Here is a 12936-nt window from a genome sequence, read left to right as displayed (position 1 = left end):
GTTCTGCACTGCTGCCTGCAGAGCTGGGCCCTCAGTCAGCAGCTGCCACTCTCTGGCCACCCAGCTCTAAAGGCAGCAGCACAGAAGTAAGGGTGGCATGGTACGGTATTGCCATCCTTATTTCTGCGCTGTTGCTGCTGGTGGGGAACTGCCTTCAGAGTTGGATGCTTAGCCAACAGCCGCTGCTCTGCAGCTGCCCAGCTCTGAAGGCAGCGCAGAAGTAATGGTGGCAATACCACAACCTCCCTAAAAAAACTTTGCAACCCCCTTGCAACTCCCTTTTGGGTCAGGACTCCCAATTTTAGAAACACTGGTCTCCTCCAGGAAATCTTTATAGTATAGGGGAAACGCACACAAAAGACCAGATTTCACGGGAGGAGCCCAGATTTCATGGTCCGTGACGCATTTTTCATGACTGTGAATTTGGTAGGGCCCTAATTATAAACTACACCACCAGTCTTGAGGTTGTCTGCCCTATTCTTTGCAGTCTGCCTGATTGAGCATTCTCAGCATAGGCCCTCCAGTGACCATGGCCACATGGTGTTCATTGTCTGTATTCTACACCTAGCCATAAGTGTAGACAGAGCCCAAGGGACATGAGAAATGCTAAAGATCTAATCTCTAACTTTGTCTGAGAATTGCCACTGATGCATTGCGGCGGATGAGGGGTGGGAAGCTTTTCAAATACTTTGCAGAGATCTGTATTGAATAGCGTTTTTCTTTACCGGGCATCTCATTAAGAAAAAGGACAGTGCACCAAACCACAGGTAGTTACAAAATCCCATTTGGATTAGAAAATGCAGGACTACATTTTCTTTCTTTTGTAATCCTCTCATTCGTGTTTGGTTCCTTTGTACAGGATAATAGCCTGTGGTAGCATTAACAATGGAAAGAACTAATAAGCACCTTTCTGAACATGTCTCAACAGTAGACTACAAATGCTTACTTCTAATCCAGCCAACAAGCCATTTTAGTGGTTCTTAAATGTTCCTGTCTCCTGAAAGCAGGAGAATGAGGACTAAAAGTTACATTTGTTTTGCTAATTTTATTTTTACTTGTTCTGGATTGTCTTTGTGTGGTCTGATTTTTTTCCAATAGAGCTCGGCTCTCATTTAGACATCTAAAGGAAGTGGCCAGACTTTTCAAAAGAAATAATAGAACAATGGAAGCTGCTGGGTGCTAAGATCTTTTCAAAATCTGGCTCCTAAAGTCTTGTGAAAATACTCAAAGCCTTGTGTAGTAATCTTTATTTGAATATATATCATAGAAGCAAAGTAAAAATAATATAAATAAAAGTAGTATCTCGTCACTTACCATTATCATCTGTTTGTCCTTTAAAAGATTAGTATCTCTCATTCCATAGCCCCGTAACAGCTTCTTCATCTCCATCAGTCTAAAACTTTCCTGCAATAACTTCACTCTACAAATAGATGTGTCACTATTATTAATAGCTTTGCTTCTTCTAACTGCATATTTTAAAAAAAATAAAGGTAGAGTTCAACCCTGAATTCTAATTGAAAGAAAAAACAAAAAAAGAATAAAATATCTTAAAAGATTTTGAAGAGATAGGTGTTAGGAGTTAAGTGATGTTCCCTTACTTGACATGGTTCATTTCCAAATGCTGCTTCACCAGCTGCTCCACAGCTGCACTCCAAGGCACCACAGCACCATGCATTATCTGCAGTACTGCATCAAATATCAGCTGCAAAGAAATCCAAATTTCTCTGAAAACAGAGCTCTACATTACACAATTCCTTCAAGTATCGTTTACCCATGACTCTGTTAGACATGGAAGGTTTCTCCCTTCCCAAACTCCATTTATACAAGGGGGTATCCCTAAGTTTTACACAACATAGATCCATCCTGTAAGCCTTCAAACTATCAGAATAATTTATAGCCCAATTCTGTTAGAGTTCCACATGCAGAACTTCCATTGATGTTAGTAGCAGTGTTTTATATTTTTAAAGTTTTCTAAGATGTATGCTTTATTTTTTTTCTAAGTTTCTGTCTTTTGGCAACCTTATTAAAAGGGATTAGAGAGCTTCTTCCAAAAACTTTAAATAAAATATTAAATCATGCAAGGTGTGCTACAAGGTTGTATAAAGTTCTTGAAGGTAGGTCTAATTGTTATTAAATGACTAAAAGACTCAGGAAGTTGCTCTTCGAAGGCTTCCAAAAATTTATATGTACCTTAACATAGTATTCTACGAGAAAAATAGAACTGCTGATAATGAAACAACTCTTCTAAAAGATAAACCCACAACTACAAAGCCATGGTGACGACAGAGGTAATCCTGGTGGCTCAATGATAATGAAATGCACAACCACGCTGGCCTCTCTCCAAAATGGCACCACTGTGATTCCCCCTCCCACCCCAAAATCATGAAAATTGAAGGTGCTCTGCACCTTGCAGAAGGCCACTTGCACAACTACCCACGATAGCTGGAAAGCAGAAACAAAACAGCCTTAAGTAAAGGGAAAGGTAAAAGGCACTAGATCAAGCAAAGAATCCTCCTAGGATTGGCTGAAATGCAGGACAGTATTTGGCCCATCCCTTACTCCTACCACACAGTGTATTCTATTCTTGAATACAAACATAATTTTTTCATTCGTAACACAACAAACAAGCGTAAGATCCACTTGTACATTTATTTAATGTACTTACATCTGTATCAGATATGCAGCCAATGACAGCTATTGCCTTTGCCTCCCAGGCAGTTTCAAACACTGATGTAGATCGTGTACGACAGCGTTCTAGCAAGTCCTGAGTATTTTGATAAATAAAGTTTAATATTAAACATTCAGAATTATGGCAGGAACATTCGATAATTTAAACACTAAGGAACAGATTTTATCATTCAAATCAATTGGATTGTACACTGGAGTAAGGATATCAGAAGCTAGTCCTAAATTGTAAGAGTAAATAGCAAACAATCATCCTTGATTTCTTGCCTAAAATAACGTCCCTTTAAAAAGGGAGGGAAAATGGATACCTTTATATACTGTAAGAGAAGTTCATCCTGTTGTAGATTATGTTCATGTATGTATGGCTTTACAAACTTCTCCAAAATGGATGGAATGAGCTCTGGTGCCAAAACTTTATCAAACATGCGGAATACTATTGTACTTGCATTCTCCTAGGGGGCAGAAAAACAGTTACAGAAACACAAGCTCCACAGCATGTTAGAACAGCACAGCGAACAGCATTCTTCCTTCATTTCTCTAAAGGCCTTATCCAATGCCCAATGAAGTCAAAGGAAAAACTTCAGACCCTAACATTCATTGCCCAGCCCAAAGAAAACCAAACCCCCTACAGACTTCTTCCACAAAGCCTTCTTGTGTTGAGCTAAACGTTTGATTTCTCCTCCACTACAAGCTTGTACTGTCATCCAATAGACACTATCAGAAACTGTAAACTAATAGGGGAAGGGACCATGCCTAATCACATTTATATAGCAGTTTATATCTTGAAAGCCTTTCCATGCAATAAACATACTTCATGACACCCTTTTGTGGTGGTTTAATATTATTATTCCTGTGGAACTCTCTGCCAGAGGATGTTGTGAAGGCCAAGGCTATAACGGGGTTCAAAAAAGAACTAGAGAAATTCATGGAGGATAGGTCCATCAATGGCTATTCACTGGGATGGGCAGGGATGGGATCTCTAGCCTCGGTTTCCCAGAAGCTGGGAATGGACGACAGAGGATGGATCACTTGATTACCTATTCTGTTCATTCCCTCTGAAGTACCTAGCATGGGCCACTATCTGAAGACAGGATACTGGGCTAGACCTTTGGTCTGACCCAGTATGGCCGTTCTTATGTATAGGGAAAGTAAGGCACAGCAAGATTAAATGATCTACCCAAAGTCAAAGGCCTTGTCTACACTTGCAACAGCATGGAGGGTACATGTAGCTACTTGATATGGACACAGTGGCAAAATAAGGACAGACACATGCATGGAATTAAGCAGGGGGTCACAACTTTAACAAATGGAGGGGTGCTACCTGCCTATCACTCAAATTCTCTTATACCAGGCATTTAATTGATTCCAGTGCAGGGATTACAGGGCTCCTTACCACATAGCCCATAACACAGGGTAGGCTCTACTCAGCCAACCCCCAGGTCTGAGCTCCAAGTCTTATCACCCTCCCCACCACAAGGGAGACAGAGGGTGTAGCAGGGTGAGGACCTCGGCCTGCAAGGATCACAAGGTCTGACCTTGGCCCACAAAGTCCAAAGTCTCACCCTATCACTTGATCCCAAGGCCCAGTACCAAAATCCCAAGTCTTTTACCTCTGGGAACTGTTCACGGTATTCTCTTAACTGCACTGGAAACCCGACGCAAGTTGTGATGAACAAACAACTCCACCCCAATACCCGGTAGGTCCTGTAGCAGGGCAAGCACCCCACTCCGGGGAGACAGGGGTTAAAACCAGCTCTGGGAAAGGACTGCCTGAGGAGCCAATCAGATGAAGGCAGGTAGCAGCCAATCCAGGCCCGGTAGGGCTGGTATAAAAAGGGCTGTGAGCTAGGAGACAGGCAGTCTCACTCCAGCCCTGGGGGGGGGGGAGGACTGGGCTGCCTGGGAGCACAGGGTACCTTCAACAGAGTAGTGCTGGGGAAGGGGCAGGCTGAGCTGGGGAGCTCAGGCCTGGCAACCTCCCTGGCAGAGGCCTGACAGGAAGGCTTAAGGCGGTACTGGGGCTGCAGGTCCAACCCCTAGCCAATATGAGTGGCCATTGCAGACTGCAGTTTGCCCCTGAGTAAACGGCTAGATGAGGACTGGCAGTGGGTCACTGAGGCGAGTGGGGTTCCCTGGGTGAGGGGCAGCACCCCAAGGTAAGGGACACCGTGGTCCAGGAGGCACGTGGGGCCTATATGTGGTGGAGATAAAGGGACTGCAGAGTGGCAGGTAAGGGCAGGGAGAAACTGGCCAGAGGAGGGTGCTCCCGAGCTGAATAAGCTAATTCCAGGACTGACCAGCAGGAGGCGCTGCACCGGTGAGTCAGCAGTGATCAGCTACAGGTACTAAGTGTGTTCCTATTCAACCCACTGTGGCTTGAAAGTGCTGCGAGGAAAACAAAATACTCCTTGATCCTCTGCCAATTGGCACATGGGAAAAACCTCATTCCTGACCCCCTAAATAGGTGATCGGCTAGACCCACAGCATCTGTCAGGCTGGGTTCTTATTCCTAGTTTGAGTGGGTAGTGGGCTGCTGGCACAGAGCCAAAAGAGGCTCCACATAGCCCCTGAACTGGGCTGAATTCTGGGAAATGTTGGCCAATCAGCACCTCTCTCCCCCAGCTGGCCAATGGGTGCCGGAGGGTACGTCTACACTACCCGCCGGATCGGCAGGTAGCGATCGATCCATCAGGGATCGATTTATCACGTGTAGTGTAGACATGATAAATCGATCCCCAATCGCTCTCCTGTCGACTGCTGAACTCCAGCTCAGCGAGAGGCGGAAGCAAAGTCGACAGAGGAGCCGCAGCCGTCGATCCCACACCGCGAGGATGTGAAGTAATTCTAAGTCTATCTAAGATACGTCGAGTTCAGCTACGCTATTTTCGTAGCTGAAGTTGCATATCTTAGATTGATTTCCCCCCCGCTCCCCCCAGTGTATACGAGGCCTGGGATTCCCACGGGGAGGCACTACCTATTGTCATTTGGGGAGTGTCTCCCTCCCTTGCTACTGGGACTATCTCCTTTTCACCGCTGGCCCCATCAAGTTCACTCACCCGTTGATGCAGGACGGTGGCAAATGCTGCAGTTAAAAGTGAGCTGTGTCCACACTTTGGTGTGTCGTTACCTGCAGCAATGAAAAGTCCTGGGGGGCGGGCAGGGAGGCTGCGGGACTCTAGACTGCTAAAAATAGCACTGTAGATGTGGGAGGCAGTGTTTGGGCTTGTAAAAAGGTTTGTCATGTTTGTACTCTACTCACTTAAGCAGAGCCTCACCATCTACACTGGTATTTATACCCATGCTAGCTGAGCGTACTCTATATGCCATTAAGTGAACATGAAACCAAAAGGTTGGTGTCAGAGCAGGGACTATTACTATGTAGTTCTTGGCCTGAAATACTATGCTCAATAATCCACAGAACTATTCTGTTTCAGTGATTTTTATGAAGTGTCAACCATATAGACAGTACTCAGATTATTTTTAATATGCCTGCAATATTACCTTCTCAAAATCACAGAGCGCTAGTTTGCACTTGTACTTTTTGTGGAGATCTTCCAACTCTTGTAAATCATTTACAAGCTTTTTTAACCGATGTACCTCTTCGCAATCACCACACTTCTGAAACATAATAAAGAAAAATTTCCTGAGGAGCTTAATCGATAATTGTCTGAAGTTTGCATACTTTGCAGAACTGCTATTGTTTTCATAAAAAACATACACTAAAAAAGTCAGCCCATAGTCTGAAAATGGGACATATCAGGAGTGGGAAGAGAATGAGCAGTTGGTTTGCTTTGTTTTGCACTTTATTTCTTGTCACCTCTGTCCCACCCTATCTACAGGTGCTACTGTATCTATAGAATACATATTACTATAACCTACATAAATTACTTTTATTTGCATGGACTAATCCAAGATTTGAAAAAGCTACTTGTGCCTACATTCCCGTGGCCTGGGAAGGTGGGGAAGTCCTATTTCTGTGGAATTTAAGCTTTCATTAAAACAAAACAAAATCAACTAAGTTGCTGGTCTTACTTCTGTGGAGATACTCTTTCAAATGTGAATTGAACATAAGCCAATTCAGTGTCATTTTCCTGCCCCTACAAATAGGCATGTTCGTTGCCTTTGCCATGGTCCAGAACTTTGGCAAACAGCAACAAGTTAAACAAGACTAATTAGTTTCACCATTTCTATTCAGTAGTGACACTGTCAAGAATCATGTCAATTTCATGCTGCTGCTAAGAAAACCTGACTAATAGACACCAGAATTATTCATGTAGGAATAGGATTTAAAAAAAAAATTGAGGCTGGTGAGAGGTAGAGTTGCAAACACCATTTTGCCCCTCTTCACTGCAACCAGAAGGCTCTAGAAGAAGTGAAGAAGAAACGAAGGGAGTTCTATCTTCGTTTTGTATTATCATCTGTGTGTCTGAGTTGGACCCTGAACCTGACTGGTGGGCACTCCCCATACGGTAGCCTTTTAGTGTCTTGCTAATAGGTTTGTCCTCCTGATAATGTCTTTTTTAAAAGCCATAAATCATTCTGTAATATTGTTATATTGCAGATGCTATACAAAATTGTACTATAGTATATTTACTACCTTCATATATAGGGATTTATAGCAAGAGTTGAGATTCTCAACTTAACTGAACTGAATACAGGCATCTGCTAAGTGTTATGATTTGTCACAACACAATAAAAGTGACAAACTGCAAAAACATATCATGTTGGATTGCTGAAGAGACCGCAGTAAACAAACTGTCTGATAGAGCTACCATAATTTATTTGGTTTGCATAATCACTGAAACGAGTTCAGCATTTCACAAAAGATTTGTTGAGAAGAGCAGTCAGGAACTTTCTGACAAGCTATAAGTAATTCCCCCTCCCCTGCCCCCCTTTGGGCTAGGGAGAGACATGTCACATTCCAATTTCAGAACTGCAAATACTTTAAGACTAGCAAAAAGGACATTTGTTAACATGGCTAAAAGATAAGACAAAGGAAGATAGGAACCTAATTCCTCATTCCCCTGAAATGAATCTTCCCTCACCGAAAGAATATGTATTTTATTGCTAATGCTGGGTTTTAGCAATCAGATTATAAAAAGACTACATGGTAAGAGCTCTGTCCCAGTAATGTAAATATTTAACATCATAGTGTAATCAATTAACTATACTCCTTACCAAGGGAATCCAACGACAGGAAGATGCCAGTCCCAGTTCACCTGGATTTTTACTTGTAAAAAACACCTCTGCCATTTGAAGTCCATTTTCTGGCCAATTTGCCTAGCCAAAATATTAGAAATTAGTGAGACTATCAGTACAAGTGTAGAAATACAACGTATGTAGAAGTACAAGGTTTTTGCAGCATAAATGTACTTTACCTTATCAGTTAATTCAAGATTTCGAGCTCCTTGTTCCAGCCATTTTGCTAATACTTTCTGAAATGCAAAAAGTGATTAAAATGTTGTGTGCTAATGCAAAACATTTACAATAATATGAAGTAATGTTATTAATATTTTTTAAACAAATTGCAGAAAGTCACAATACTAAAGAAATGGCTTTTCCGAGTATAAAAAATACCATTTCTGCAAGAGGCTTACATATAACAGTGTACCTTAATCTGAAAAAAATATTTTATATAAAAGTCATCTGCATGGATGTTTCTTTTAATAGTTTTACCTGTCCTTTTGGCACAACCCTCCTTACAAAAGGAATCACAACATTTTTTAACCACAGACACAGTTCTTTTACAGGAATGGTGGTACAGATTATGTTAAGCAGGTCCTCCAGCATTTTCACATCAAAGCTGCTTTCAAAATCTGCCTAAGATATAAAAGCAAAACAATTATGTTTTTAGTGTAGTGTATATGATATTATATAAGATCAGATAAAGATACTTCTCTTTCTAACATGGCTCTTTATATTAGTGAAGGGTTTGGACATTCACAGATATGAAATCAAGAAAAAATTCTCATGTTAAAGAGAGTGTAGTCAAGTTAAACAAAACTTAAGTGAAGTGAATTTATCACAATATATAGAACACAATCTTGCTGCCACAAACTTCAGTGGAAGCAGAAATGGGCTTACAATGCCATTGCTTTAGAAAACCAAAAAGTTATGGATCTCTAGCTCTCTCCAGCAAGACAATGGGAAATTCAATAGCTTGTGGCCACCATTTTGGATTTGTTACATCTCAATTCACATAGCTGCTTTTAAAGCATTTTCAAGGCAGCAGTCAAACAAGTCTTAAGCAAGCCTTAAAAATTCTGTTAGTGAGCAAGGTCCATGGCTCCTGAGAAGGTAAATACAAGACGGCAAGCCTCACAGAGTCCCAAAAATGTCATCTTTCAAGGCTTTGGCATCCCCCCCAAAAGGACTTATCTGTAATGTTACAACAGAAATTAATTTGTCTAACCAGTAACAAGTTCAGAATGCAAAGGAAATAGAATAATGTAATCAGCCTCATCAAAGATGGGATCCTTTTAGACTTTCTACTTGTTAAGGAGGTGTTTAATACTGGTCTTTCTAGAACAACAGAGATTTAAAAAAACACCTGAGACTTCATACCTGATGCCTAAGCCAGAGGTATTGCGCACAAGGGAGATTGCCTTCTTGTAGCTGAAAAAGAATGTTCTTGAAAATATCTTCATTATTCAAGAATTCAGTCCAAGCAATTCCACTAGGAGTATGATGAGGAAAAGTGATTAGGCTTTCATGTACAGTATTTAAAAGATCTATTACACATACATACACACATTCCAACATGTTTTTAAAGAACAGAGATAGTGGTAAAGTGAATATAGATTTTGAAAAATCATATCCTTCTTATGGCACACATCCACAAATACCAACTTTCTGCTAAATAATGCTTAAACTAAAGCATCTGCAACAGAAAAATCTAGGTTACATATTTTCACCACGTAGGCTTGGCTTGACTTCTCTTCTGGTTCAAATGGCCAGGGTTTCTTTACGTGCTCCCTTCCGGCCTCCTCAGATTTTGTTTTGCAAGGAGGCACAATGTAGCTACTTGATGGTATATCATGAGCCCAATGAAAGAATGAATACTAATGTCCAAAAAAAAAAAAAAAAAAGGCACTGGAGTGTATTTTCCCCTATGTGTGTAGCAGAACTACCACCAACCTAATGGTTGCGTACAGGCATCGAGGGAAAATTAGACCCCCATATAAGGAAGATACACATTTCTCTCTGCTTAATTTGCTTGTAATAAATAAATAAATCAAGCAAGCAGACAAACGGCAGAGCAGGCTGACATCTTATGCAGATAGGAAATTAAAAAACAAGACCATAGAAGGAAAAGGAAAAAGCCTGACGTACTAGATTGAGCCTTTGGCTAACACCACGAGCAGCTCTGGGGAAAAATTGAGACTCAGAGTAAAGGAACCATGACTGATGGTCAAAATTCCTTTCTTTCTCCCACCATGTTCCTGGGGCAGAAGTAGCTTACTGCAGCCAGGTTACTTCCCTCTCCTTTGTGCTAGCTCAGCTGCCATGTTAGGTACAGAAGTGGAGCTCTGCCGCTTTCCCACTACCTGCTCTGGGGGCGGGGGGGGGGGGAGGGGAGGGAGTAAAAGTAGAAGTGAAGGAGGACACACTAAGTGGAAAGCCCCAACATTAAAAAAAAAAAAAAATTAATGGAAACCTGAATTTCTCTGGTCCAAAGACTCCATAGAAAGTAGTTAGCTTTGCTTGAGCTCTCAGTACCTGTACAGAAATAAAGGAGTTATTTTAGTTGAAGGGAAAACTCTAGATATTCAGAGAGTGATGTTAAAATGGTTAAGAAAAAAACAATATAAAAATGATAGGTACAGGTGGTTTCCAAAATCTCTAACCAATTAGTCAAGCAGGACAATTTACTTAGTACATATTATTCCAAAAATTCAAGACTATAAATGGCTTATACTCCACCTCCTGTACACTGTAAGAATACCATCTTAGCTACAACATGGCTGAATAAACACAAAAACATTTTATAGTTGTTTAAAAGCTCCTTAACAACATTAAAAATTCAAGAGACAAACATCAGATTGATCTCTCTGGTTTCTAGAGTACTTAAGAAGCATTCATTTCTATAGCAAGAGGAAACATTTCATGCTGAAAGGAATATCAATATCAGGATCTCTTCTCATATTTTAAGAGTATTTTTAGATTAAATTTTTAAGACGTATAGACATTAATCCAATTTTAAAAATTGCTTAACTGTTTAAAGGATTTTAAAAATGGTTATTTGTTCTCTTACTTCTGTTATGGACACTTGAACCCCATCTGATAAGGAAGCAATCATTTTGTCATCTCTCTTCAAGATCTGAAATGAATGTATTAACACACAACAGTTGGCAATACTGTAGATGCATAATGTATCATATATTGCACAGCACTATAGAATTTTAAAGTAAACACTAACAAAAAACTAGTATCTTCATAAATCAAGGACTTGATCCTGCAAGTTCTCAATCTTTCCAGAGGATCTCTGCATGTATGTAGAGCCCCGCAAATCTGTGGGTATCCGCTTTATATCCGTGGACCATTTCTGCTGAATACACACAGGGGCCCGGGTCGGAGCTGCAACCTGGGTCACGGTAAGAGCTGGGTAGGCAGCTGCAGCGGACCCTCCACCTCCCCTGGGCAGGGGGCCTGAGTGGCCCCTGGGCTGCTTCACAGGTCTCCCTCCTCCCAGGACAGCGTGGAGGCCAGCTGGGGAGCTGCGGTGGACCCTCCATTTGCCCATGGTGTGTGTGTGTGTGTGTGTTGGGGGAGTGGGCTGAGAGCAGCCCCCGGCTGTGTCCCTGGCCTCCAGGCTCTCCGTCCAGACGAGGACAGGTGGAGGATCCATGACTCCACGCAGGCTCCCTACAACTGCCCATATGGCTCTCCCCGACTGGGCTCCGGCAAAGGGGTGGCAGGGAGAATGATGCCTCAGAGCCTAAGCCCAGCCCCCAGTGTAAAGCCCAGCAAATCCACGGATATCAGTGGATATCTGCAGATAATTTTTGTGGATTGGATGCGGATACACATCTGTGCAGGGCTCTATATGTATGCAGTGTTTGCAGGATCAGGGCCATAATACATCTACCTAGTTCTTTTAAATAAGGCAGGAAAGTCTGGAATGTGAAAAGAATGAAAAATTCAAATGTTTAGTTTTCAGTCCATGCAAAGGGCTTGGTAGGCCTGCTGCCCAAGACTAAATCCTGGTGTCCAATGTGCAAACGAAACCCTGTCCTGCTCTTTGCATAGGGGAAAGAGGAAAAGGATCCCTTCACAACACTCAAGAGCACAAGGAAAGTCATCTAGAAAACTAGCCCACACATCACATCTCCAAGCAGAAATGATTTTCATGTTAGGCAATGTGTCTGGCATGCTTGCTGTTGACAGTCAGCATTAACTGGAAATAGGCTTTACCCTAGCGTGGAGCAGCAACAACAAAGTGTACTCAACAGCATCTCTCCTTTTGCTTAGCCCTTAGTTTGCATAATTTTTTGGCCAGTCCTCCAAAACAGTATCATTCTTTGTTGAGCTGCAACATCCCTTGTAGGAGTGACAGTCATTCAAGTCAAGTGGGAAAACGGAGCAGAAATGTACTGGTATGAGCAATTTCATATAAAACTTACTCTGATTTTAGCGTAGTTTAACATTTCCTGAGTTGTTTCATACGTTGGCCATGGAGCATTTATACAGTAATCCACGACAAAATGGTTATCCTGTTTGATTAAAGAAACAGTTTAAAATTCTTAATTCTCGGCTCCCTTTCAGCTTGGTTGAATGTGTACAATAAGAGTCATGCAACATATAAAGCATTTACCTGTGTTTTATGCAGATTTTCTTTAGCTTCATCCACAAGGTCTAACCAAACTGTTTGACCATAACTCCCAATGGAAGATGAAGCCAATTTCTCTAAAATAGCACTTGCTTTTACTTTGTAAACAAGCTGTTTTAAAAAACAAAGGCAGACACTTTTAAAACTAGCATCCTACTTCTTTAAAGAGATAATCTCTCTCTGTAGTTGAAAGGTCATCACATGGTCAGATCACAATATTATTCTGGAGGAAACTAGGTCCAAATAAGATGCATGTCCTCATTTAAGTATTTAACTATCATGGTACTTTTTGGCTTACTTAAACTACATGTTTGCGCGGGAGTGCAAGATGGGTGATAGAGTCCTTTAGGCTTTTTCCATATGATGTTTTCTAAAGTTGTGTTAATTTTATAAACTCCTATTTATCTTCAGGACTCTGGAAA

General features: G+C 41.5%; 1 protein-coding gene across 3 annotated transcripts in view; it reads right to left on the bottom strand.

Annotated features, from left to right (window-relative positions):
* Window positions 1-12936, bottom strand: part of KNTC1 (kinetochore associated 1) — a 72718-nt gene that overhangs the window by 41458 nt on the left and 18324 nt on the right. For all 3 annotated transcript variants that reach the window (XR_008442498.1, XM_054006197.1, XM_054006198.1), the window contains exons 17-29: window positions 12500-12625; window positions 12309-12398; window positions 10940-11005; window positions 10343-10404; window positions 9250-9361; window positions 8362-8505; window positions 8064-8120; window positions 7864-7965; window positions 6187-6303; window positions 2994-3137; window positions 2666-2764; window positions 1599-1702; window positions 1315-1420 (exon numbers count right to left, since the gene is read on the bottom strand). Coding sequence is in view for 2 of the 3 variants with exons in the window: in XM_054006197.1 (XP_053862172.1) it covers window positions 1315-1420; window positions 1599-1702; window positions 2666-2764; window positions 2994-3137; window positions 6187-6303; window positions 7864-7965; window positions 8064-8120; window positions 8362-8505; window positions 9250-9361; window positions 10343-10404; window positions 10940-11005; window positions 12309-12398; window positions 12500-12625 (1329 nt within the window). In the remaining variant the exon portion in view is untranslated. The remainder of the gene's footprint in view (window positions 1-1314; window positions 1421-1598; window positions 1703-2665; window positions 2765-2993; window positions 3138-6186; window positions 6304-7863; window positions 7966-8063; window positions 8121-8361; window positions 8506-9249; window positions 9362-10342; window positions 10405-10939; window positions 11006-12308; window positions 12399-12499; window positions 12626-12936) is intronic.

This window comes from Malaclemys terrapin, chromosome 16 (genome assembly GCF_027887155.1).
Source record: "Malaclemys terrapin pileata isolate rMalTer1 chromosome 16, rMalTer1.hap1, whole genome shotgun sequence".
NCBI lineage: Eukaryota > Metazoa > Chordata > Testudines > Emydidae > Malaclemys > Malaclemys terrapin.
Note: the sequence above shows the minus strand (reverse complement) of the source record. Positions and strands in the feature narration are given on the sequence as shown.